Source organism: Heloderma suspectum, chromosome 3 (assembly GCF_057233095.1).
Source record: "Heloderma suspectum isolate Gila_16-S chromosome 3, 16-S_ref, whole genome shotgun sequence".
NCBI lineage: Eukaryota > Metazoa > Chordata > Lepidosauria > Squamata > Helodermatidae > Heloderma > Heloderma suspectum.
Window position 1 is genome coordinate 222,641,028 of NC_139460.1, and position 27,400 is coordinate 222,668,427.

The following is a 27,400-nucleotide window of genomic DNA, read 5'->3' on the forward strand; positions in this document are numbered from 1 at the left end:
ACTGGGTGAGTGTGCGTTTGGATTAGGGATATCAGAGAATTCCGCCACGGATCTTGGTGAGGCCGAATGCCAGTGCATTTGGCCCCCCGAAATCTGTGGCAGAACGGCCTGCCCACCTGCCCCCCCGCGGATCCCCCCTGGGATGAGAATTACCTGGGGCAGATGTTCTGGGCGGCGGCGGCTCCGGCGGCGGCTTCGGCAGCTGTGGCGGCTGGTCTTCCGACTGGCTGCTGCCACCGCCATTTGCAGTCTGGAGGGTTTTTTTTTTTTTACATGGACGTGATAGGCTACATAAAGATTTATGTAGCCTATCATGGCTGGGTTAAAAAAACAACAACGTGTACGCAAATGGCGGCGGCTACAGCTTCCTTTGTCTATATGCTTCCTTTGTCTATTCAAACTCCACCCCCTGGAGTAAAAGTTGTCTCAAATTAGTTGTCAATGTAGCAAGATTTGGAATAAATTTAGCCAAATAATTAACCATGCTGAAGAATCTCTGTAATTCTCCCTTATTTTGAGATGTTGCCATTTCAACTATTGCTTCAATTTTAGTTCTGTTGGGTTTTATTCCTTCTGCAGTTAAGATATTCCCAAATAATTTATTTCAGTGATAGAAAATTTACACTGCTCTCTATTCAGTTTTAAATTCCTTGCTCTACACCTTTCTAAAACCTGGGCTGGATCTACACTTATTGCCTTTTTTTTGCTTCCAATGAGGTTTCACTGCCTGCCTTTCACACTATGCAGTACCCGCCTCGAATTGGAGCCGGAATTTCCCACTTCGGTGTTTCCGCTTTCAATACCCTAATATCCTGGTATTTCCCCTTAATGTGCTCTGATTTTCCACCTTTGCTACCATATCCAGTCGTAGTCCCCTCCCCCGCCTGTCCATATTTGTATTTCCCTCCTGTAAAATCACAGCTCTCGATGGCCCCATGTCTTCTTCCGGCTACTGATTACATAGCTTCCTCAGCAGCCCCCATTTCCTCAGCAACAAGCAAAGGGGTGGATGTGTGCGCACTTGTCTGATCTCGGATGCTAAGCGGGGTTGGCCCCGGTCAGTAGTTGGATGGGCGACTAGGGGTGCACGAAACCCACTTACCTTGTCTCGCAGCTTTTTGTGGTGGAGGGGAGGCACTTCGCTGCTCTCCCCCCGAAGTTCAGGCCGGGGGGGGAGGCTTCCCGCCTCGCCCGGCCGAAATTCAGGCCGGGGAGGAGGCGCCTCGCCTCGCCTCGCCGCGAAATAAAAAGTTTTTTTTTTTTAAAAAAACGCCCCTGTGATAGGCTACGTGACGATTAACGTAGCCTATCATGGCTAGATCTGCAAAGTCAGCCGTGATAGGCTATGTAAATCATCACGTAGCCTATCACGGGTGACTTAAAAAAAAAAAAGCGCATACGCAAATGGCGGCCCCCATAGGGAGCCACCATTCACGTTCCTTATTTGGTCGCTGTAGTCTACATAAATCTTTACATGGACTACAGCGAAAATAAGGGCAACACAAATAGCGTTGCCCTTATTTTCGCCGTAGTCTACGTAATCTTTACGTAGAGTACAGTGACCAAATAAGGAACGGGAATGGCGGCTCCCTATGGGGTCCGCCATTATCCGTACGCGCTTTTTTTTTTTTTTAGGTCATCCATGATAGGCTACATGATGATTTACGTAGCCTATCACAGCTGACTTTGCAAATCTAGCCGTGATAGGCTACGTTAATTGTCACGTAGCCTATCACGGGGGCATTGTTTTTTTTTAGTTTTATTGGAATGGCGGTGGCGGCAGCCGGTCGAAAGATCGGCTGCCACCCCTGCCCCTGACGAAGACCCGACGAACCGCCGCCGGGACCCGCCGCCGGGAGGGACATTCGGGAAAGGTAAGTCCCATCCTGGGGGGGGTGCGGGGGGTGGGGGGGTGCAGAGAATTTCTCCCCGAAACTTGTTCGGGGGGCCGAACACGTTGGCGCTCGGCCCCCCAAAGTTTCGGGGAGAAATTCTCCGCCAACCCTATGGGCGACCGCCTGGGAATCAGGCTTCTTGCATTGAGCAGGGGGTTGTTCTATCCCTTCAAATGAGACTAAGTTTTACCCCCTCCTATCCCCTGCTCTGGATGTTTTTTTTTAAATTAAGGTGTTATCCTTGCAGAATCGGGGCTTCTCCGCAATGGTTTTTTTTCTCTAATTCAGGCATGATCTTCGAAGATTCGAAGTTGTGACCATGGCCAACCCCGCTTAGCATCCGAGATCAGACAAGCACACACAGGAAAACAGCACAGCACTCGAGTGTGAACCGAGCTCGTGCATGTGATGAAACACTGCAATGGGGAAAATGGGTGAGTGTGAATAATCATGTTTTAATGTGAGAGTGTTTAACCCGACGGGACACCAAATTCATTGCGATGGCGGGCGCAATGTAGATCGGCCCCTGCATAACTCTTTCATCATGCTCTTGTTGTGTCCTTCCCCATATCAGGATATCATCAATATAACACACAACTCCTTCTAATTAGGGATGTCAGAGAATTCCACCATGGATCTCGGTGAGGCCGAATGCCAGTACATTTGGCCCCCCAAAATCCATGGCAGAATGAAGCCCCCCACCCTCCACTCCACAAAATGGGCCTGGAATGGAGCACCTACCTGCTGCCATCCACGCTGCATTGCGAATGGCAGCCGCATCTGTGGCCACCATTCACTTCTTCCATATAGCCGTGATAAGCTAAGTAAATACTTACGTAGCCTATCACGGCTAACGCAGGGATGGCATTTGTGTCCCTGGCTATGTAAGTATTTACATAGCCTATCATGGCAAAACTAAGGGAATGCAAATGGCGGCGACTATGGCAGCCGCCATTTGCGTTCCGTTTTTTTTGCCATGTGATAGGCTATTACGACAAAAGAGAGGGGCGCAAATGGCATAGTGGCTGCCATTTGCATCCTCCCCTCTTTTTTTGCCATAATAGGCTATGTAAATATTTACGTAGTCTATCACGGCAAAAAAAAAAAAGGAAACGCAAATGGCGGCCACCGTAGCTGCCGCCATTTGTGTTCGCTTTTTTTTTTTTTGCAGGCTGCCCAGCAGCTGGATGTCCAGCTGCGGGCGGCCCTGGCCAGTGGCTCCATGGAATCTGCGCAGAGCGGAGCCAACCAGAGAGAATTTCAGGGGGAAGGACAGAGTGCCTCCCCCCCACCGTGAATGTCACCCTTCAAAAAAACTTTCATACATCCCTACTTCTAATCCTTCAAATACTTGTTGTATTGCTCTTTGATATACTTCAGAAGCAGAGGAAATACCAAAAGCCATTGACACAACATGCAAGCTTCCCATCAATGCTGGTGCTGGGCTGCCTACCTGCTGGATCCTTCTTTTCCTTATTGGTGTTTCCTCTGCTTTGTGTCTGAATGTAGTAGATCTAGGAATGCGCCGTCAAAGAGTCGTCCTACATCTTTACGTCATTATTTCGTACTCTACACTTTTGTCCCCAAGCTGACTTAGAAATATTAAAATATATTAAAGGAGACACTTTAAAAATACAGTAAAAAATCTATATCTACCAAAAGGTGTATTTAAAGTAAATAATCTCGAACTCTTCCCATCCAGCTGTATCTGCCAAAATCCATTACTAGCATCCAATACAGAAAACAGTTTGGCACCTGCCAACCTGCTAGTGATTTCATCTACTGTTGGTAACTTGAAACTACTCCCTACAAATGGCTTTATTCATATCTCTTGGATCCAGACAAAGTCTTATTCACAATCACTATTGAATTTACCCATTCTGTAGGTACTTCCACCTTAATGATCACACCTATTTGCTCCATTCTTCTATGTTATCTTTCTCCCTTAACAAAACTGCAGTTTTACTAGAAACATGCACTACTGGTGTTATCCATGGATCCCTTTTAATTACATACTGAGCTGGTAAACATCTTAACCCCTGAAACATATATTCATAATGCTTATATATCTTCCTTCCTTCCTTCCTTCCTTCCTTCCTTCCTTCCTTCCTTCCTAACACATTTTCTCTTTTCACCTAAATCAGTAACTGTTTTTTTAAACTCAAGATTGCTTGTGCTTCGAGATTTACTACTTGAAATTTTATCTCAAATTCTTTCTGTTTATATGTACATTTTGTAAGACACTTCCCTGGCACTTCCAACCTTGTACCTGAATAGGTGACTAATCTTATATTTGATTTCTGTAAATGTTCACTCTGAAGGCTCGTATAAATTCTTAAGGAAACAGCATTTGCTTGTGCTCCAGTATCTATCTTAAACTTTACATCCTTATTCTTTATTTTAAGATCTACAGTCCACTCTTCTTCCAACTTATTAGATGTTAAAGTCCCAATAAACATATCTTGCAAATCTTCTTCCTCCAACATACTCATCTCCTTGTGAACAAACTTGGCATCTATGACGTTACACATCTTTGCAAAATGATTAAGTCTCCTGCATTTTTTGGCAATCTTTTCCATACCTAGGACATTGTCTTATCTTATGGTTGTTACCACATCTAGAACAAAATTTGGAGCTTGAAGCAAAACTTGAAATAGGTTTCAGTCTTCTCATTATGTAGCTGTGTTTTCTTTTTAATGCTGTCTTTACTTTTCAAAATATCCACTTGTTTCTCAGCTGATCTTACTGATCACTTTAAGTCCTTTTAATTGCTTTACAATAACTTCTTCTGCTCTACAAATGTCCACTGCTTTTTCCAAGGTTAAATCAGCCCCTCCCATCAGCCCAGAGATTATCTGATCTTATTCCACAATCAATTCTGTCCTTAATGAAAGACTCATACAGCTGGCTAAACTTGCATGACTGTGCCAATAACTTTAAGTCAGTCACATAAGAGTCAATAGGTTCTTCCTCATTCCAAGCTCTTGAAAAGAATGTATGTCTTGCATATGTAACATTTCTTTTAGGAGCACAATATAATTGAAACGTATTCAGCAAAATTTGTATGTTGTGCCTATCTGCTTCATTATCAAAATGGAAGGTATTATATATTTCTCTGGCTTCTTCTCCTGCCACATGCAGGAGGAACAAAGCATCTTGAAGCTTCTCACTTTTTTTGTCAGCTCCATTTGCTATTCAGTGTAATTCAAATCCTTGCCTCCATTTTCTCCAATTTTCAGTCACATTACCTTCAAATAACAGCTTTTCTGGAAACTTCAGCTGATCCATTTCCTTGCACTTCTAATACCATGTAATGTTTGGTGTTCTTGGGCATAAACAGAACACTCCAAATACGAGGTTGAAAAGATAGCTTTTACTGAGTGTGTCATAGGGATGTCAGAGAATTCCACCATGGATCTCGGTGAGGCCGAATGCCAGTGCATTCGGCCCCCTGAACTCTGTGGCGGAACTAGGGATGTCAGAGAATTCCACCACGGATCTCGGTGAGGCCGAATGCCAGTGCATTCTGCCCCCCGAACTCCGTGGCGGAATGGCCTGCCCCCCCACCCCCCCGCGGATCCCCCCCAGGATGAGACTTACCTGGGGCGGATCTTCTGGGCGGTGGCTGTGGTAGCAGTGGCTGCGGCGGCTGGTCTTCAGACTGGCTACTGCCGCCGCCATTTCCAGTCTTGTAAAAAAAAAAAAAAGACATGATAGGCTACGTAAAGATTTATGTAGCCTATCATGGCTGGGTTTAAAAAAAAAAACACAACGTGATAGGCTACGTAAATCTTTACATAGCTTATCATGGCTGGGTGGATTTAAAAAAACAAACAAACCGCGTACGCAAATGGCGGCGGCTACGGCCACCGCCATTTGCATTCCTTATTTTTGGCCATCTTAGTCTACATAAATATTTACGTAGACTATGATGGCGAAAATAAAGGGGAACGCAAATAGCGTAGCGGGCGCTATTTGCGTCCCTTTTTGATTCGCCGTTTTAGCCTACGTAAAGATTTACATAGGCTAAAACGGTGAATCAAAAAGGGATGCAAATAGCGCCCGCTACGCTATTTGCGTTCCCCTTTATTTTCGCCATCATAGTCTATGTAAATATTTACGTAGATTCAGATGGCCAAAAATAAGGAACGCAAATGGCGGCGGCCGTAGCCGCCGCCATTTGCGAATGCGGTTTTGTTTTGTTTTCCCCAGAGCCCTCTGCAGCTGGAAATCTGGCTGCGGATGGCTCTGGGCTGGGCTGGGCCTGGCCAGCTGCTCCGCAGAGCTGCCGCAGAGCACAGCTGGGCATCGAGAGTTCTGGGGGGGAGGATGGATTGCCTCCCCCCCGTCGAGGATTCTGGGGGGAGGGATGGAATGCCTCCCCCCCATCAACATAATCCGTGAAAGGTAAGTCACTTTTGTACATCCCTAGGCGGAACGGCCTGCCACCCACCGCCCCCCGTGGAACCCCCCTGGACGAGACTTACCTGGGCGGATGTTCTGGACGGCGGTGGCTCCACCAGTGGCTTCGGCGGTGGTGGCTGGTCTTCTGACCGGCTGCCACTGCTGCCGCCACCATTTGCAGTCTTTCCCCCCCTCCCATTTGTGATAGGCTACATAAAGACTTACATAGCCTATCACGTCTGGGTTAAAAAAAAAAAAAAACGTACGCAAATGGCGACGGCTATGGCTGCCGCCATTTGCGTTCCCTATTTTTGGGTGTCTTAGTCTATGTAAATATTTACATAGACTAAGACGGTGAAAATAAAGGGGAATGCAAATAGCGTCCGCTACGCTGTTTGCGTTCACCCTTAGTTTTGCCGTCTTAGTCTATGTAAATATTTACATAGACTAAGACGGCCAAAAATAAGGAATGCAAATGGCAGCGGCCATAGCCGCCGCTATTTGCATACGCATTGTTGTTGTTGTTATTTTTTAACCCAGTCGTGATAGGCTACGTAAGTCTTTACGTAGCCTATCATGGCTGAATACAGGGATGCAAATGGCGGTGGCTGTGGCCGCCGCCCAGTGGCCGGATGTCCGGCTGCTGGCGGAGCCGGCTGGCGGCTCTGTGGAATTCCTGTGGAGCGGAGCCGGCTGGCGAGGATTCCGGGGGGAGGGATGGAATGCCTCCCCCCCCAGCGGAACCCAGCGGAGCCAGGTAAGTGGGGTTTCGTACATCCCTAGTGTGTTACAATACGAACTTACATTCCCCCATGGTATCAGGTGAGTCCTTTTATACCAATCAGTGTAACACTGAAATGAATCCCCCCATACAATACAACCAAAGACAAACAGTTATCATTACAATCCCAAAACCTGAGGCTTTCTAATAACTAGAAAGAAAGGGGGAAAAACCCTAGTGTAACCTATTCTCTTTCTCTTCCACAATTTTATTTTCCAAATTTCCAGGAAAAAGTACAGATTTTTCCAGTCTATATTGTGCATTTCTATGTATTTAAAGGGTTGTTGACCAAAACACCCCAAACAAACCCTGAAAGAAGCCAAAAGAATTTCTCTTTGGGGAATTATGTAAAAGTAGGGAGACTGTACTGCCAGTATTTAAGGGATTTCTTAAATTAACTGTTGCACCACAGAGTATATCATTTGCATGTCAAACAAAGGAGGAAATCTTGATTCACTTAAATAAGGAAAAGTCTCTTGAATCTCAGGGCCAAACTGCCCTGAGGATATAATGCTAAATGTGACATTAGAAAGCAGATCAGGTTTTTAAATATTTAATGGCAGGTGCAAGGGGTGTCAATTTTCTTAGGGACTGCAGTGCTGGGATGTTTAATCCTTCCCAGCCCAGCCTCAACCCTGATGAAAATCCCCCTACACTGCTATTAGTCTTAGAAGAAGAAAAACTCCCACTGGAACCAAGCATTGCATTCAAATCAGCTGAATATATTTACAGCTTACAAGGCACAGACATTAAGGCAGGTGACTTAACTTCCCATTTGCATGTGGGCTTTTTTTTTTTTTTTTTGGTGCATGAATGTATTTGTTAGCACCTTAACTCTGATCTTAAATGGAAAGGAGTTTGGTCCTTGAATTATATAGTCCACGGAAATGGACATTAAATTAAAGGTGCTTCCAGATGAAGCTTTTATGGTGCAATAACCCTGCCTCGTTCACAGAATTTTACAGGGGGATCTACACAACATCATCTTCCACTCATAACCCTCCCATGTTTACCCACCATTTCTTCTGTCCTCTTCTCTTACTGGAGAAAATCCATTGAGGAAGAAAAGATGGAATCTACTCAATGCCTCCTAATTAGTAACGCTAGGAGCCTCCCATATAGAAACCTTGTAACTGAGAAGCGCTAATGTAAGACTAGTTGGCTAAGTCTTAGGAAACAATGAACATGAACAAATTAATATTGCTGAAATAAGTATGGGTCACCATATGTGTAAAGAAAACGTATTACTAAATCTGGGATATATTCATGATTTTGTGGAGCAGGAAATATATGAGAGTTTAATATTCAAAATATAACCTAAGAACGTATGTACAAACAAGGTGCTGGACTGCTTTACTGGTTATATTATTATTTTTTCTTTTGTGGTTGTGCAAAACCATACGTGCACTGGCTTTTTTCTTTTCGCAAAAAATATAAGTAGTCCACTTACCACATTTGTGTTTTTCTGATTGAATCCTACACCAATAAAAAGGCTTTGGAGACAAAGCCTGTCTATTATTGGATAGCTGCACACCTTGGCAATGCTGGCTTTCAGTCTTTTACTAAGAAGGCAGTATTCTTTATTGCCCCATATAAGCTATAAACAAAATAAAATGTTGTTTACAAGCATACTGAAATAACAACCCTTAACTCCCTCTCGCAAAGCAGTGCTAAGGTTCTAGCCTGCTCTTCTCACAGGTACCTGCTTATGCATTAAGGACGCAATCCTATGCATGTTTAGACAGAAGTCCTATAACTCCCAGCATTCCCCAGCCAGCATGGCTGGCTGGGATTTGTAGGACATTCTTCTGTCTAAACCCGCATAGGATTGTGCCTTAAGAAAACAATTCCATGGTCCCTAGACAGCATCCCCGGGCCATAGGATTCTTCAGAAAAACCCGTCGGAGGCTGTAGACACAGCTCAGACATTGGGGGGGGGGGCTATGTCAGAGCCTGCCTCCAGGCTTCACCCTCTATGAGGTCATGCTAGTGGGCGGGGAGGCAGTGGCTGAGAATCTGAGGGACCCTAGACCTCTCAGCCCCTGTCCGTACCCCTGTCCCCAGCAAACGTTTAGACATGCTCAAGAGTGCATTTAAATGTTTCCCTCCCATTGCTGGAAGGGAAGGATAAGGATTTTTCTTCCATTTATAGATAGAAGAAAAATACAGGATGCCCTACACCCCCTTCACTTCAGCAAGAGTCAACAGGTCATAGGATGGTGCTTCGCATCCGATATTGGAGGCTCTGCTTAGAGAACATAGGCTGGATGCGCCCGATCTCGTAAGCTAAGCAGGGTCAGCCCTAGTTAGTACTTGGATGGGAGACCGCCTGGGAATCAGGCTTCCTGCATTCAGCAGGGGGTCGGTCTTGATGGCCTTGTAGGCCCCTTCCAGCCCTATGATTCTATGAGATCTAGGAGTGCTCTCAAAGATATTTATCTGTACCGTCTTCTGAGGTCAGGCAGGGGAAAACAGGTGAGAGGGCCTTTTCAGTAGGGCTGTGCACTGCTTTGGCCTGAGGCCCGAGTCGAAGCAGGCTGCTTTGAGCCCCTCCCAAGGTGAAGCGGAGGGGTCACGAAGTGACCTGAAGCAGGTCGGGGGCTCTCTGAAGTGCTTCAGACCTTCGGCACCCTGGCCCAGCCACGCCAGCACTTCTGGCTCCTTACCTGAGCCATCACGAGGAGGAGCACCTCCATTGCCGCTGCCACCTCTGTCACCGGCTCTGCCGCCACCACTGCCAGAGCTGCTGCCGCCAGCTCCTGAGCCCTGGATGTGCGCCAGCTCTTGTTGCAGGGAGTTGCCATTTTCAAAATGGCAACTTCCAGGAACTTCCAGTGGCAGTGATAGTGGTGGCAGCGGAGGTGGAGGCAGTGAATGTGGAGGTGGCAGCAGCGATGGCGGTGACTCTTCCTTGTGATGGCTGCTGGTGCACGTCCCGAAGGCCCAGCTAAGGAGTTGGGGGTTTGTGCAGCACCGTGGTAGCATGGGGGGGAGCAGGAGTCGGCCAGCCACCCCCCCAAATCCCACTTCAGGTTTGGGGCTGAGGCTGATCAGACGAGCCCGCAGCAGCCCAAAACAAATCGGGCCCACCTCAGAAGCTCCAAAGCAGCTTCCCAGTTGGTTCGGGGAAGGGGGGGTCCATGCACATCTCTGCCTTTCAGCTGTGGTGCCTATTCACAGAATGTTCTCCCTGTAGAGGCTTACTTAGTACCCACTCTCATGTCTTTTCAGCATCAAAGCCCCTTTATTTTCCTGAGCCCCCCCTTTTTTAAAATATTAGCTGAACTTGTTTTTGATCTCCCATTCCAGTTTAAACTCACTGGTTTTATCTGATTGTGTATTGTTTTAATGCCTTTATTTGCCCTTATAGTAGTTATTCTTAAAATATATTTTGCACTGGCTGCCCATATACTACCAGGCCAGGTTTAAGGTTTTGGTACTTGTCTACAGAGTCCTAAACAACTCAGGTCCAAGATATCTAAGAGACCACCTGATCCTCTTTCTGCCTATGTACGCAGATGCTGTGCTCATCAAGAAATACTCTCCAGGTGATGCCTACAATATTGGAGGCCTGGTCCATGATATTTTAGAATAGGGTATTTAAGATGCAATCCTATGCATGTTGGACAAAGGTCATACAACTCCCAGCATTCCCTAGCCAGAATGACTGGCTGGGGCATGCTGGGAATTGTAGGAGTTTTCTATGTCTAAATATGCATAGGATTGCACCCTTAGTGTCACAGCACCCACTGTATGGAACCCCTCCCCATACAAATTAGATATGCATAGACCCCTTGGGTTTTGGGATGGGAGCATCTACTGAAAACCTACTTGCTTCAACACGCTTTCCCAGACAGGTGATTTTGTTTCTGCCTAGGGTGGTCTGGTGTCCTACTTTACTCTATTCGAAGATGTTCTCTGTTTGATGGGCTGCCTAGACCAAGCGTGGTTTAAAGTCCAATAACCATAAGGAGCCCAGGGGCCTTGAAGTCCCCCATCAACAGCTAACATCTGGACAGCAGACTGAGCAGGCACACAGGTCCCCTGGTCAATCTTCCTCATTATGGCAAGATGTATATTTTAGTTTCAGTCACAGCTCTTTGCTCTAAATTTGCATTTATACTTATAATTTCACATTTGCAAATGAAATATAAATGGGTGTCCTCTTTTGTCCACTACGATCTACGCCTGGGGGCAATACAATCCCCTCTTTGTGCTAGATGACATTGTCAAGTATATGAAAGTGAAGGCTGGGGATGCACCAATTCTTAATCTGGAAAAAGGGTTTTCTCTTTGGAGATCTATTCTTCTTTCTGATCAGTTACGAACTGGATAAAGGGGTATTGCCCATCACCAAATACATACAATAATAATAAAAAAAATGATATTACTGAGTTGTATGTAGTAAAACACACATAAGAAATACTTACTCTTCTGATTCCATCCGGAATTGCCAGAAGGCTATAGAAAAGTCCTTTGCTGTTCACCAATGTGTAGCCAGGAGCAAAGGACAGATAGAGACTGACTTTTTTAGCAACTTCTGGTATGAGTGAAAAGGTAATAAAGCCTACAAAAGACAAAGAATTTCAAAAATGGCAGCTATGTATATTTAGGACTGTGCATGGGAGCCCACAATGGCATTGGTCCTTGTGTTTCTTCAGCTTTTACTTGTGTTTCCAGACACCTCAAAACAAATACCAATAACAGCATTGCTGCCCCTGCGTGTTGCTCCTCAGCTTTAACAGTGCAATCCTATACCTGGCTACTCAGAAATACATCCCACTGAGTTATCTGAGTTACTCCCAGGTAAGCCAGCATAGCATTATAGCCTAAATCATTTCAGTTGCTCTTGTTTCTATGAGTTTGGTCTACAAGTGTTGCATGTTGACCTCTCTTTAGCTAGGACACATATCTGCACATAGAGTACGAATTAGAAACATATCCCACCTGGGTAGTTTGTAGGGTCCTTTGAGGTAATCCCTTCCTTGTCCCCCTCGCAGTCCCTGCAACCACCAGTGGGGTTAACTCATGATTGTGGAAGTGATTGAGGCTATACATCCTGCACTATAACATTTATGTCTTTGGGAGGTGTGTGAAAGATCCTCCATCAAGGCATTTCCCGCTCTTCTGATTTCATGCTACTGTGCCAAAAAATGATAGCATGGGACATGGCAGAGATATGGCCTAAGAATGCAGACAAAAGTTATTCACTGAGAATGGTACCAGTGCAGCCTTTGACACAACGTGCAAGCTTCCCATCAGTCCTGGTGCTGGGCTGCCTGCCTTCCGGATCCTTCTTTTCCTTATTGGTGTTTCCTCTGCTTTGTGTCTGAATGTAGTAGATCTAGGAATGCACTGTCAAAGAGTCATCCTGCATGTTTACTTCGTTATTTCGTACTCTACACTTTTGGCCCCAAGCTGACTTAGAAATATTAAAATATATTAAAGGAGACACTTAAAAAATACAGTCGCATGATCTGCGAAATCTAGCTGCACAGCAGCAATTTAAAAAAGGAAACCCATAAAACTCTAAGGCACTTCTAGCCGGAGATTCACATTACTATGCCCCAAAGACTTTTCTAAAAGCCCATGTTTCCACTCCCCAACGAAAGGTGGGCTGTGACTGGGCCAAGTGAGGCTTTTTTGGGAGGACACGAGGGAGGTGAAAATGTGCAAAACTCCAGTTTGTTGAATTTCTCTGATTTCCATCCCAATGCTCATCCTGACTTGTATCCATATCCATATCAGGTTGTGAGTTTTGTTGTTGTTCACGTGACATTTCTGCATTTTGTTGCACATTTTCCCAAACACGTGCATCAATTGTGCACATCACTTTTCTCCCATTGATTAAAGTATGTTTGTGTGCATTTTTCAAAAATACACACTTTTTATGCATACTTTTCAAAAGCATATCCATTTTTTTTTGGTATGGACTTCGCCTGTAGATCACATTCGAGTCAACATTCAAATTTGTGAGATGTGAACTGGGTAAATTCTCGTCTGAAACAGACTGAAATAAATTTCTCATATATCACCCGGGGATGCTCTGCATTCCATGCTTGTCCATCATTTCAAAATAGAATTCTGAGAGGACTCCAGAGAGCTGGAACAAGAAATCTCCCAGAAGGGGGACAGGGGGAAGGGCTTCGGAGAAAGCACTGAGCTCTTTCTACTGCATAATTGGCTCCTTGGTTGTCATCATTTTGCAGACACAGACTGTGTTGTTTTAATAGTTTGCTTCACAGGTAGCATTCAACAGGTGAAGTTTTGAATTTCATTTCTATGGCTTATTCTTCCTTACATACCTGCAAAGACCACATTACGGTGGCCATGTGTTCTACTATATAGAGAATAGTTCTCTATTTGAAGGTGTCCTCTGTTGGAACAGCTGTCCAGTCTAACTCCAGTTTAATGGTAAAGAACCATCAGAATGGAGAGCAGCAGGGGCCTCAAATTTGCCCATCAACAGTTGGTACCTGGGCAGCTGACTGAGTAGCAGGTGCATAGTTCGCCTGGGCATAGTCTTCCCAACTATGATGAGATGTGTTATATTTCTATTCTTGGTGATGCATTTCCTGGAGGGGGTGCAAGTGATCACCCTAGCCTGCATCCTGATCACCAGTTAGTCCCACACAATGAAAGAAAGGATACAGAGGCGAACAAATTCCACTGTTTTGCTCTTAACTTACCTAGAGTTCCACCTTGGGAATGGCCAATATAATATAATTTCTCTTGCTTAGTTTGGTGCAGGATGAATTTTATTGTTGCTGGAATATCATAAATCGCTATTTCGTGAAAACTGAAACACACATACACAGGAACACTTGGATACAGAAGATCCAAAAAGGACCGCTGGACAAACCATTGCCACAGTTTAGAAGGTGAATGTGAATAGTTATTTAGGTAAACCCTGGTGGTTCTATGGCCTTGATCTACATCTCAGAGCCCTGAACATCTGGAGAAAAGTGGGAAGTACCTCCAGACACTGGAGGTCATGAATCTATGAAGTTGTTTATGTTATGCTTTGATAGGGTATGTATGGAGCATAACACGTGAAGAGGACTTCAGTGTATTAGGCTAAGGGAGCAATCCTATGGCCACTAGTCAGTGGCTAGAAAGCCGTAGGATATGTGGTTTTCCAGGTACTGACCTCGGTTCCCATGCCATGATCCAAGGTCTGTTCCCGGACAACCAACCTTCCCCCCGTGCTGTGCTGCCTAGCAGGCAGCTCAGAATGGCCCCGCGCTCTGCACTTGGAAGAGGAGTGTGGAGGGCTGAAACGGGGCATTCCGGGGTGTGTGTGGGGGTGTTCTGGGGTGGGGAGGGTGGAAATGCTGGTATGACTCATCTAATGTGTTGTCTGGCAGCCTCCTCCCCTGCTCCACCATCCTGTGGCCAGACAGCCGAAAGTGGCTGTCTAGCTGAAAATGCAGGGCAGGAGAAGTGCGGAGGGAACGATCCCCTCTATGCTTTTCCTGCCCTGCATAGGTGGTCACCTCGGAGTTTGGAGGCAGCTGCCTATCTGCATAGGATTGCGCCCTAAGTAAAGTAAATCCTATGGCCTTGCTCATCAACACAATTTTTTTAACTGACATCAACACATCATTATTTACAATGGAATTATGTGATATTAATTCCAGAAGTCCTATGAGAGGCAATATGTCAGATTTATTATGTACATTCAGGACCTCACGTATTTCCTCAATTCATGCACTACAATCCAGTTTTCATGCAAAGAAAATGGAGTATCTTTATAAAGCAAACTGGCAACTACACAGACATTATCTGCTAACTAGAGTCTACTAGACATTCCTAATAATTTCTTTTCCAGATATTTTTTTCCCAATGACTGGGTGACAGAATGAAAGGAGAAGATATTAATAACAGTGGACTGGATTAAGGGTTTAAAATTCTTGAACCACATAGTAAAATTCTCGAACTATTGAACCATACAGTCCCCAAGCTATAGAATCTTAAATGGAATTAATTTCTAAATTCTCGGTGGAAGACCCAGTTGAATTCTATCTTATCACCACTACCGCATGTAGTCCCATCCTTCAAAATCCTGTCTAAGCTTGAAGTACTTCTGCCACGAGGTGGGATAAGGTAATATAGTGATAGCTGTACTTCATAAGCAGCACCCAGGACTAACTGCCTATCCATTCCATTCTAGTGGCAAACTGTGCTCTGAACTTACCTGAAATCCCAGAATTTTTGTTGGTCAACTGAAAGGTTTTGGTGTCTTCTAGACCAGGTGCTGCCTCTAGTATTTATTATCCAGACATCATAGCCAGCATCTGCTAGGAAAAATCCCAGGCTGTTGCTGGGGAGATTTGCAATCCAGCACCTACCTTCAGCGAGCAAACCATGTACCAGCAATGCAACTGGCTTAGGCCCTGGGAAAGTAACAAAGCAAAGATAATCCGAGCATCAAAACTGCCCACTGCAATGCTCTGTAATGAACCTGGCTGGACAAAAGCAAATATTCAAAGTTATAAAACCACCCAGAAAGCTTCAGCTAACGGGACGTATAGAAATTTATATCCAACTTTTCCTTCAGGAAGCTAAAGATAGAGTACAAGGTCCTTTCCCCATTTTATATTCACTACAAACTAGGGATGTACGAAAGTCACTTACCTTTTCGCAGGGGTGCTTCGCGGTGGGGGGGAGGCGCTTCGCTTCTCCCCCCGAAATTCAGGCGAGGGGGGGGAGCCGTCCCGCCTCGCCCGGCCGAAATTCAGGCTGGGGAGAAGCGCCCCGTCTCCCCGGCCGCGAGACAAAGTCTAAAACAAAAACAAAAACAAAAAACGCCGTGATAGGCTACGTAATGATTAACGTAGCCTATCACGGCTAGATTTCCAAAGTCAGCTGTGATAGGCTACATAAATTGTTACGTAGCCTATCATGGGTGACTTTGGAAAAAAAAAGCACGTACGCAAATGGCGGCGGCCTATGGGCACCGCCATTTGCGTTCCTTATTTGGTCCCGGTAGTCTACGTAAAGATTTACGTAGACTACGGCGTAGTCACGTAAATCTTTACGTAGACTACCGGGACCAAATAAGAAACGCAAATGGCGGCGCCCATAGGCCGCCGCCATTTGCGTACGCACTTTTTTTTTTTCCAAAGTCACCCGTGATAGGCTACGTAACGATTTACGTAGCCTATCATGGCTGACTTTGAAAATCTAGCCATGATAGGCTACGTTAATCATTACGTAGCCTATCACGGGGTTTTTTTTTTTTTTTACACTTTGTAATGCCGCCCCTGCCCCCGATGAAAGGCCAACGAACCGCCGCCGGGACCTGCCGCCGGGAGGGACATTCGCCAAAGGTAAGTCCCATCCCGGGGAGGGAGGGGGGCGGAGAATTTCACTGCTGATTTCGGGGGGCCGAATGCGTTGGCGCTCAGCCCCCCGAAGATTCGGGGAGAAATTCTCCGCCATCCCTACTACAAACTTGTGGGTAAGCTAGGCTGACAGTTGGTGATTTTCTCCATGAGCTTTGAGGCCAAGCACAGATGGAAAATGGAGTTGCTCCAATCTGAGGCTCTGTCCTAACTTTTGCACTCGAAAACTTCAAAAATGAAAACAGAAATACTCTTGTAATATCCCTTCAGGGAGTACATGTGACCTCTTTCACTTGGTCAGTGAGCAGGGAGAGGTGTCATGTGGAGTTCCTTTGGCCACTGCCAGAACCACATGCTGCCTCCCCATCACATATCAAGCAGACGTTTGTGAGAAGGAGTTGCCCATATGTACATCTGTACACATGGAGAACTCCTCCTCCTCACAGATGTGCAATGGATAAGGGGAGGAGGGAGGTAGCGCCAGTTCTGATGTTGGGCAATGGGGGTCATATGTACTCCCTTTTTTTCTCTTGAGGGAGTAAGATTCTATGAACACAAAGTTGTGGAATTGCTATATTACAAAAATACCTGTCTTCTGAGGGCAGTGTATACCGAAAGGAATTCTGTTTGCCTTCAGATAATAGCCATCAGCTGTCAGAATGTCATGCTCTTCAGCAGGGTACCCCCAATAGTGGATGATTTCATTCTGAAAGAAAAAAGAAATACCTGACAAAACTCAGATGTATATACTAGGGATGTCAGAGAATTTCTCCATGAATCTCCGGGAGGCCGAATGCCAACGCATTCGGCCCCCCAAAATTGGTGGGGAAATTCTCCAACACCCCCCGCTCCCCCTGGGATGGGACTTACCTCGTGCGAATGTCCCTCACGGTGGCGGGTCCCAGTACCGGTTTGGCGGCAGTTTGGCGGCGGCCGGTCTTCTGACCGGCTGCCGCCGCCGCCATTTCCAAGTAAAGTAAAAAAAACACAAAAAACCTGATAGGCTACGTAAAGATTTATGTAGCCTATCACAGCTAGATTTTCAAAGTCAGCCGTGATAGGCTACGTAAATCTTTACGTAGCCTATCACTTTTTTTTTTTAACTTTACTTTTTTCTTTCACGGCCGGGGAGACGGGGTGCTCCCGCCCGGCCAGAATTTCGGCGGGGAGGGGTGGGGCGCTTCCCCCCCAGCCAGAATTTTGGTGGGGAGGGGTGGGGCGCCTCCCCACCCGCCAAGAATTTCAGGGGGAGAAACAAAGCGCCTTCCCCTCCCCCCGAAAAAAGCTGCAGGACCAGGTAAGGGACTTTCGTCCATCCCTAGTATATACTTCTTTTTTAGAGAGAAGACAAGAAACTATAAGATTTCTATGGCAATGGTCAGAATAAGCTGGCATGACATTCTGTGAACTTAAAGTATCCAGGAATCAACATATTTTGTCTGATAACTACACTAGCCCCTATATTATCAAAATGTGACAATCTGAACACAGGAAACAGGAGAGGAAAACCTGTGGAGCAGACTGTATATAGGTGTTTGTCACGTTCTATGCAGCCTGTGATGCCTCCACCCAAGCCTTCTGTGTCCAGGTGGGAGGGGTGCCCCCTCCTCAGCCTAGCATAAATGAAAGAGCGCTTGGAAAAAAATGTGAACCCAGTTGCATCTGTGCTTTCCAAAACCTTTCCTGCCCAGACAGGGAGGAGACAGAGGTCTTTTCACACTAGATGGGAAGCAAATGGCTTTGGAAAGTGTGGTGGAACAAGCTCATGGTTTTATTTGTTTAAATTCTGTACAGTGTTAAAGGTTTATAGCTTCTCCATACATTGGAGGTTGCCTAGTGGGTGGGTGAGAATGTATGGAACGGTGTGAGTGGTTAAGGGCCTGGGGCCGTGTGATTGGTCAGTGAGAATGCTGATGGGCAGGGTGCTGGAATGAGTTAGAGTGCGTTAAAGCAAGCAGTTTTGAAGATAGATGAGAGAGGGCAGGATTTGCTTTCTTGGTTTAAACAACTCCTGGGGATAGGGAGTAGTGGTTAGTGGTTTTAGGCTTTAGTTTCATTTCATTTAGGTTAAGAGGTTAACGTATAAAGTAACTAAGACAAAGAACTGCATATTCAAGAAATCTTTTAAGGTTCAGTTTTCATGATAATCTAAATAAATTATTTTGACTCTTTTACACTGAATCTGTACTTGAGTCATCATCATGCTATTTATACTTAACCTAAGTAGAACTTTAAAAAGGGCCCAACTCTCACACATGATTATACTCTAGGAAAAATAGGGATGTACGAATCCAACTCACCCGTCTGGTCCAGGGCATCTGTGGTGGTGGGCAGGTGCTCCGTCCCTCCCCACGGAATCCTCCCTGGCTGGCTCTGCTCCATGGCAGCTCCATGGAGCCACTGGCCGGGGCCGGCTGCAGCTGGAGTTCTGGCCACTACTGGGTTGCTGCAGCCACAAATGGCGGCCGTTGTAGCGGCCGCCATTTGCATCCTTGCAGTAAGCCGTGATAGGCTACGTAAGTATTTATGTAGCCTTTCACGGCAAAAGGCAGGGACGCAAATGGCAGCCACTACGCCATTTGCGTGGCTGCCTTTTGCTGTCATAGGCTACGTAAATATTTATGTAGCCTATTATGGCAATGAGCAGGGGCACAAATGGCGTAGTGGCCGCCATTTGCACCCTTGCTCTTTGCCGTGATAGGCTATGTAAGTATTTACGTAGCCTATCACAAACAAAGGCAGCCATGCAAATGGTGGCCGCTACAATGGCTGCCATTTGTGGCCGCAGCAGCCTGGCAGCGGCTGGGAGACCAGCCAGAGCCACTGCCACTGCCGCCACCGCTGCATCCGCTGCTGCATTCGCCGCCACCGGAGCTGCCGCATCCACCACCAGGTAGGTCCATCCCGGGGGGATTCCGCGTGGTGGTGGTGGGGAGGCCATTCTGCCACAGATTCCGGGGGGCCGGATTCTTTAGAATTTAGATTCTTTAGAATCTGGCCTCACTGGAGTCCATGGTGGAATTCTCTGACATCAATAGGAAAAAAAGACTATAATAAAAGTGGCAAAAGGCAAAAGCCTGAGGAGGCTGGGAACAACCTGCCTAGGCTGAAGCAAAGGCACCCCCCCATCTTGAGTGACCGTAGGCAGAGTGAAGAGAGGAGGGGTTTCATCACAGAAAGCATGGATTCCACTCTATCCATGATTTCCAAAGGTTTCCCTGCCTGGGTTGGAGGAGGCAGTGCCATTTGCTAGAGCAGGTGAAGAGGAGAGTTTGGGCAGCACAGATTCCTCTGGCTTTGCATTTTCCAAAGCCATGTGTGTGTGTGTGTATACACACACACACACACACATATCCATTTGGGACAAAAACAATTTAAGCTTGGAAAAACAAGAAACTGAAAGAAACCAAAGCTGGCAGATTCATTTATCCAGATGAGTGTTGTTAATGGATGGAGTATGGTATGTATATAAATGAATGAATGGGATCCAGTATAGTATTCCCAAATTAAAGAGTTAGTAAGGAGGTTGAGAAGTGGTAAGCCCCCTGACAAAGATATGGTCCCCATAGAACTCTTTAAGAAGTTTCTGGAGTGCTAGGCAAGAGTATTTACAGATACTCAGGGGTAGTGTCTGAATATTGTCCACCTGATTTTTAAGACGAGAGATTATATGGTGCTTCAAAACTACTGCCCTATGAGTCTGTTAAACACATTGTAAAAATTAAATGCAAAATTTGTTTTAGAGAAATTGGATGACTGGATGGTTGCTAATCAGATTATTAATGAAGAGCTAATCATTTTTAGGAGTGGTTATTCTACTATAGATCAGTGCTTTATTTTTTCAAGACTAATTGAGAAGTGTCTTGGATCTTCTTGACATCCTTATGTAGCCTCTGTGGATCCCTCAACAGCTTTGGGCACTATTGGTATCGACCAGTTATGGAGAAAGCTGCTCCAACTGGGAGCTGAACCTGGATTGGTTATGGTGATGCAGAGGCTGAAGTATCCAAATACTTCAATGTGGATAAGATGTGGTAACAATGGCCTTCTCTCTGAGGAAATTCCCACATTTGGTGGTGTTGAACAAGGCTTTTGATTGGTGCTGGTTGTGTTTAACCTTTATATACGTAATTTCATGCAATTCTTAGATCAGGTGGATCTAGCCATTCAGAACAGGAAGGTGAACACGTTGCTATGTGCTGAGGACATTGCCTGCTCTCATTGGCCTGATGTGGTTTTAAAAACCAACCTTTTTTTTTGCAAAATAGAACTAAGATCATGGTTTGGGGGAGGAATCCTCCATGCTTTGGGTGATCTTAGCAAAATAACCCTTTGCAGCAAGTTAGGCCCTTCTGGTATTTGGTGATTCTCTTTTCTGAAAGATTGTCCTGACCAGCCCATTTGAAGTATGTGGAGGCAAAAGTCAAGACAACCTTTTGGCTAGTCTGTGGTTCTTTTATTCTAAAAGGGGACATCTGGTAAACCTGCACTGAAAATTATTTTTGACCAGACATCCTCTGTTATGCTTTCTTGGGTGGAGCTTTGGGGGACTGATGGTAGAACTGCGAAGCTGCGGAGAGGTTTCAGAACAGATTTCTTAAATCAACCCTAGCACTCCTCAGGGGGGACTCTGGCAGCTCTACTGTGGATGGAGCTTGGCTGCCCGTAGGGATGGCGGAGAATTTCTCCCCGAAACTTCGGGGGGCCGAGCGCCAACATGTTCGGCCCCCCGAACAAGTTTCGGGGAGAAATCCTCCGCCCCCCCGCCCCCCGCCCCCCCCCGGAACGGGACTTACCTTCCCTGAATGTCCCTCCCGGCGGCGGGTCCGGCTAGTGGTTCGTCCGGTGTTCGAGCGGGGCGGGAGCGGCAGCCGGTCTTTCGACCGGCTGCCGCCCCCGCCATTGCAATCAAAGAAAAAAAAAACAAACCGTCCCCTGATAGGCTACGTGACGATTCACGTAGCCTATCACGGCTAGATTTGCAAAGTCAGCCGTGATAGGCTACGTGAATCGTCACGTAGCCTATCACGGGTGACTTAAAAAAAAAAAAGCGCGTACGCGAATGGCGGCCCCCATAAGGAGCCGCCATTCCTGTTCCTTATTTGGTCGCTGTAGTCTACGTAAATCTTTACGTAGACTACAGCAACTAAATAAGGAACGCGAATGGCGGCTCCCTATGGGGGCCGCCATTCGCGTACGCGCTTTTTTTTTTTAAAGTCACCCGTGATAGGCTACGTGACGATTCACGTAGCCTATCACGGCTGACTTTCCAGATCTAGCCATGATAGGCTACGTGAATCATCACGTAGCCTATCAGGGGACTTTTTTTTTTTTTTTACTTTCGTGTTCGTGGCCGGGCGAGGCGGGAAGCCTCCCCCCCCGGCCTGAACTTCGCGGGGGGAGCAGCGAAGCGCTCCCCCCCACCGCGAACAAGCTGCGAGAAAAGGTAAGTGACTTTCGTCCACCCCTAGGTGCCCGCCCCTCTATTACTGTAAGAAAACATTATTGCCTGCTTAAATTTCATAAACGAATCTTGGCCTTCCAGTCCAGTGGCTAATAAGGGTGGCATACACTAGAATACATCCAAAAGAAATATGAGTGCAGTTGGTTAACTCCATGAAAGCCTTTTGTAATGGTGGATAATGGGGGCAGGGAGGTAAATAATATGGACCAGGTGTAAGGATTGGGCCCAGGACCAGCATCTCTGCAGAAGCATCTCAACAGAGTATGGGAATAGACTAAGAGTGTGATGAGAAAGAGGTTGAAGAGGTGGGAAAGTTACTAAAGTTTGAGGAGATAGAGCAGGGAGACAGTGGAAGAGAGGCATCTTCCCAGATGCCAGTTAATCAGTTGGTTCAAAACCAAACCAACACTTTTCCATCTTCTCCAAGATCTTACAGGGAGGGAAGAGTTGGGAGTGACAAATGCCAGAATCAGATGTTGGGTCAAGAGGGAGGAGCAACTTCAGGAAATGAGGCATTCTACCAAATTGGCCCATCAAAAGAAGTTCCTGGAGGATAACCCTGCCAGAGCATGAGACTAAAAAATCCACTCAGGTTTCATACTGCTGGTTGGTGCCAGTTTTGTGGCAACTCTCCTAGCAATAGTGCATCCATCAAAGAGATCTTCAAGATTCACAAACCTGTTGTGAAGGTTTGAGGCCTACACAGGCAAAGGGAAAAAAAGATCAGGATAGAGGCCTGGAGTTTTCTGTTGGGAGGGGGTAACCCTGAGAGGAGTAGTTTCATTTCTCCTGATTAGTGTCAGTTTCATTCCTCCACTTGAGTTTCATGCCTTCAGGTTTGAAGACGTACTTTTGGTTTTGAGGGAGGAGGGTATATAAAGAGAGTGAGAGAGCCAGTAAGAGTCAGAAAGACCAGGCTGCAGCCAGAGCAAGAGCAAAGCAGAGACAGTTAGAGCCTGAAATGAGAGCAGAGTCTGAAGAGTGAGCAGGAAGAAGCAGCCTAGAAAAGTCTAAGGACAGCTAGGGTAAAGGAACATGCATTTTGCAACTGTTATTTTCTTTTATGGCCTTTTGTATCAGTCAGCTCTATTGTGTAAATACCTTCAGTTGTAATTTCTTTGCTTTAACTCTACTAGTAAACTGTTGTGGTTAAACTCTGTGTCTAGAGTGTCAGTCACCCCATGTCTACAGCCTAAACCCTATGTTACTGGGAAGGGGAAGTTTAAAAGAAGGAAGATGGGACTGTTAAGGAGGTAAGAGAGCCTTAAGGAGTTGCTCAGGGGGTCCAGGCCATAAGTGGAACCTTGACATCTATGTAGTGTTGTGCAAAGAAAATTAGAGATCTTGGCTCTCAGTTGCTAGAAGCTGAAAAAGTCTATAACCTGAAGAACTGTTGATCTGGCTAGTTCACATAATAAAAACTATTTACTAAGAGATCGACTTCTTTGTTTGACTACAAACACACCAGCAGCTTGTCATTCAACACCAGGTGAGCAAGAGAAATGTCAGCCAAGGGATATTTGCTTGGGATGATCTTTATGTTGTTAGGACAGTTCACACCTTAAATGTTTTAAAATGGCTCCCTCAGCTTTAAAATTATGTATTTGGATAATCTGACTCTCAGCACATAGGCTGAGTTATGTTTCTATGTAATGCCTTCAGCTGTGGTAGTTAGGCGCCTGGAGAACCCAGCTCAGGTTCTCCAGGTGCCGGCTGAGCTCTCCCCCTGCTTGCTGGTCTTCTGGGCTGCAGTTGAGCCCACCCCCATGCTCGGTAAGCAGCCTACAACTTACCCGGGTTTGTTTGTCTCTGTCCTGATTGCCATGTTTTTAAAAAACATGGTGATCAGCAGCGCTTGCCCATAGACTTATACGCAAAAAGCACTGTGGATCACCCATATACCCTAGTTTCACAGCACTATTTTGCATATAAGTCTATGGGCAAGTGCTGCCCATGGGGGGGGGGAGCTTGGTGGGCGCAGATCGGGGAGTGCAGGTGGCAGCGATCCGACAGATTTGCAGACTGAAACAGGCACCCACACCATCCCTAATGGTAGTAGGACATTAACAAGATGCCCTGGGAGTGGTAAGTGTGTCCAAAATGCCCACATCAGATTGAGGATTTGATACATTACCTTCTGCTATTTCCTCTGTTTCATGGCATTAGAATTAAATGTATAGATGATATCTTAGGATCTCATGAGTTTGCTTCAGATGTAGAATAGTCAGACCTGAGTGCAGCAACTACCTTTAAAGTATTAATGTTTGCACTAACAGCAAAGAAAATCAGTGCAAATGTTTTTGGTATGTTGGAGAAAACTGGGACCTAGAGCCCACACTGTATTTTATATATAGTCCTCTCTCTTTTTTTTACATTTTATTGCCAAGTATTTGTATTTTTATGTGATCAACAAAAGTATGAATGAACAGATGGATTGGTGGATGGATGTGTGTGTGTGCGGGGGGGGAAGTGTAAAAGTGTAAGTGTGGGGGTGAGGTGATTTGGAAAGAGAGTGAGAGTCAGGTGGGTTTGGTGCTGCCCCACTATCAGCATGGAGCCCCCCATCTAAACTCTCCCCAGAGAATGCAGTCCTCAAGGGGCAAAAAGACTGCCCACTCCTGCATTCAGTGAACAGATTTTTTTTAAATCACCGCTGTCCAATTTGATATAACTTTCATAATTTGATTTGGAGAGTTTCAATATCTTCATGGCTAACTCTCACCTCAAACACGGAGAACTAAGTGCCTGTAGGTAATCTCTCAGCATCAGGCTTGCATCAGCAGGATGCTTGCTGTAATACTAATTGGTCAAGGTTGATGCAAGCATTTACTGAAATATCACATGTGAAACACTTTGAAGACTCAAAAGCACTGAAGGGCTATTGCACAAAAGACTGCCTCTTTTGTTCTCTCCTGCTCCAGAGGGCTGTATTAAATGGGCTTAATGTGATGGGCTTAAATTACAGGACAACAGATATTTGTTGAACATTAGGAGAAACATCTTAACAGTAAGATCAGTTTCACAATGGAATACCCAGGGGGCTGGTGGGATCTCCCTCGCTGGAGGTCTTCACTTCCAGCTGGACACCCAGCTGTTGGGGGCGCTCTAGCTCTGGATTTCTTGCACCAAGCTGGGCCTAGACTAGCTGGCCTACAATGGCCTCTCCAACTCTGTGAGTAAGTAAGATTTCATGTAAATACAAATATCAATATTTTCTGATTCTACCAGTTCTAGATATTGAGAAGCCCCTTCTTTAAGAGTGCACTTCAGGAGTTCACAACAGCAGGAGATTATTTCTGCAAAGTCCAAAGACGTGTCCATGTGAACCACTTCACATGTTGAATGCACCCTTGGCCTCCCCACGGCCTGTGACCCATGTTCAGCTTTAGTGAAAATTCGACCATGGAACAGTTGCCCAGGATGGAAACAGAATACAGGGAAGCTTGAGGCTCAGGCCCAGTTCGCACACTAGATCCTCCTCATAGAGCACGGGTGGGCAACTTTGTGTGGTCCAGGGACATTGTTCCCTCCCCGCAACCCTGCACAGACCCAGTCCCCACAGGTTGCTAAATGGGCCATCTGGTCCCCTTTTCCTGATCTGTCAGTGGGTAATTTGTGCATGCTTTGACACTGACAGGTCGGGAAAAGGGGACCAGAGAGCTCACTTAGCAACCTGATCCTCAAGGTTTGAAGTGTTGAACTGACCCTTGGGGACACGCTGCTTCCATTGCACATTTGCCTCAACCTCCAGCAAGTGCTTCTAATACAGATGTAGCCTCAATGCCCTTTTCCCGGCTCCCTGCGGCACCACTTCCCAAGGAAAGGAAAGGAAGGGGGTGGGGGGTGGGGACTGACACATTGTTTGACAAGTAGGGAATATGGCTCCAATGGGCTAAAGGAAGAAGATGAAACTGACAAGGACATTTACAAGAGGGAAATATGCCTCTGCAGGGCTAGAGGTGTTTGAACCCCACTCACCGTTCCGGTTTGGAGCATCTGCAGGGGAGGGGAGGTGATCCGTCCCTCCCACCGGAATCCTCTCTGGCTGGGTGTGCTCCATGGCAAGTCCGTGGAGCTGCTGGCCGGGCCTGTCCACAGCTGGACTTCCGTCCACTGCCGGTCTGTAGCTGCAAATGGCATCCGGCGTAGCGGACACCATTTGCGTCCCTGCTTTAGCCGTGATAGGCTATGTAAATATTTATGTAGCCTATCACGGCAAAGAGCAAGGCCACAAATGGCGTCTGCTACACCGGACGCCATTTGCGGCCACAGACCAGGCCAGTGGACGGCAGAGGACGGATCTGGACCTGTCGGAGGCAGGTAGGGTCCATCCAGGGAGAATGTCACGGGGTTGTGGAGGGAGGTGGTCTGTTCCGCCACAGACTCTGGGGGCCGGATTCTAAAGAATCCAGCCTCATTGGAGTCCATGGCGGAATTCTCCACCATCCCTACTGCAGGGCTACATGGCAGACTGGTGGATCTGCAATTGTGTGCAGTTGCGCAAGAGCGGCAATGCATTAAAAAAAATGACAGCATCTGTGCACATTTCAGGATCAAAATAAAACAAAACAAAGCATGCACAAATTACAATTTGCTCAAGAGGCGGAACCTGGGGGAGGGGAAATGTGCGAAATTGTCCTGGAATCCAGGGAAAAAAAAATCCGCTGCAGCCTGTCCCTTGCATGACTGGAAATGCTGTGGAAATACATCATGCTTCGCTTAAACAGAGCAGATTCCCCTGCATTGCACATTCCTACCCGTGACAAAGAGGCTGCTTTCAATTTCTCCCCCATAGGACTAACTACCATTTGGGACAATTTAAAAAGAAATGATGTTAATTATTTAATCATAGCAATACAACCTGGGTTTTACTAATGTGGCAGAATATGCAACTTACAATTGTCATAAATTCTTGAGGATTCAGATGTCGTCTGCTCAGGGATTCTTCTGAAGCAACTGCCTGTTGCATTAAGCACACCACTATGCAAAACAGCCACATCATAGACCTGCATAAAACAATGACAGATATCTCAAATAAAGATAGTATCTATATCCAGGTTTGGCATAGAAAGATGTTGCCGCAGTATTTGGAAGCAGTGCCAAACCGTATCTGGCAGTATTCGATAAATGATGTAGAATTTATATTTAGTTCAGAACAGCCAAATTCTGTTCTCAAAATTGGAACTGAAATCAAAATTCAAACGCTGCAATTTAAAAAGTTCGTTCCAGCTCTAGCATTAAATCCTGCAATTGTGGCAGGATTTTATCTGTGTGTCACTAGTTTACTGTAATGTCATCGAATGGCCCCATGTATGTATAGGAGAAAATAAAGCAGCAAAAATTATAATATGAAGGGTATTGTATGCAGTGTGATAGGAGCAAATCAGAACTAGTATATTATCCATGTGGTGGCTTTCTAAGCAAAGCATGGATCACAATCTGACACAGCCAATGACCCACAGGAAAAAATAAAAAATATCTTTTTTTTCCTTGGACACCAGAAACAATC

General features: G+C 46.0%; 1 protein-coding gene across 1 annotated transcript in view; it reads right to left on the reverse strand.

The window, feature by feature from the left end:
• LOC146350791 (lysosomal acid lipase/cholesteryl ester hydrolase-like) overlaps positions 1–26,890 on the reverse strand; it is a 41,610-nt gene extending 14,720 nt beyond the window's left edge. The window contains exons 1-6 of the mRNA XM_084845761.1: positions 26,789–26,890; positions 17,016–17,133; positions 15,278–15,476; positions 13,770–13,879; positions 11,511–11,647; positions 8,531–8,677 (exon numbers count right to left, since the gene is read on the reverse strand). Of these exons, the coding sequence (XP_084701887.1) occupies positions 8,531–8,677; positions 11,511–11,647; positions 13,770–13,879; positions 15,278–15,476; positions 17,016–17,133; positions 26,789–26,890 (813 nt within the window). The remainder of the gene's footprint in view (positions 1–8,530; positions 8,678–11,510; positions 11,648–13,769; positions 13,880–15,277; positions 15,477–17,015; positions 17,134–26,788) is intronic.
• Positions 26,891–27,400: the final 510 nt, after the last annotated feature.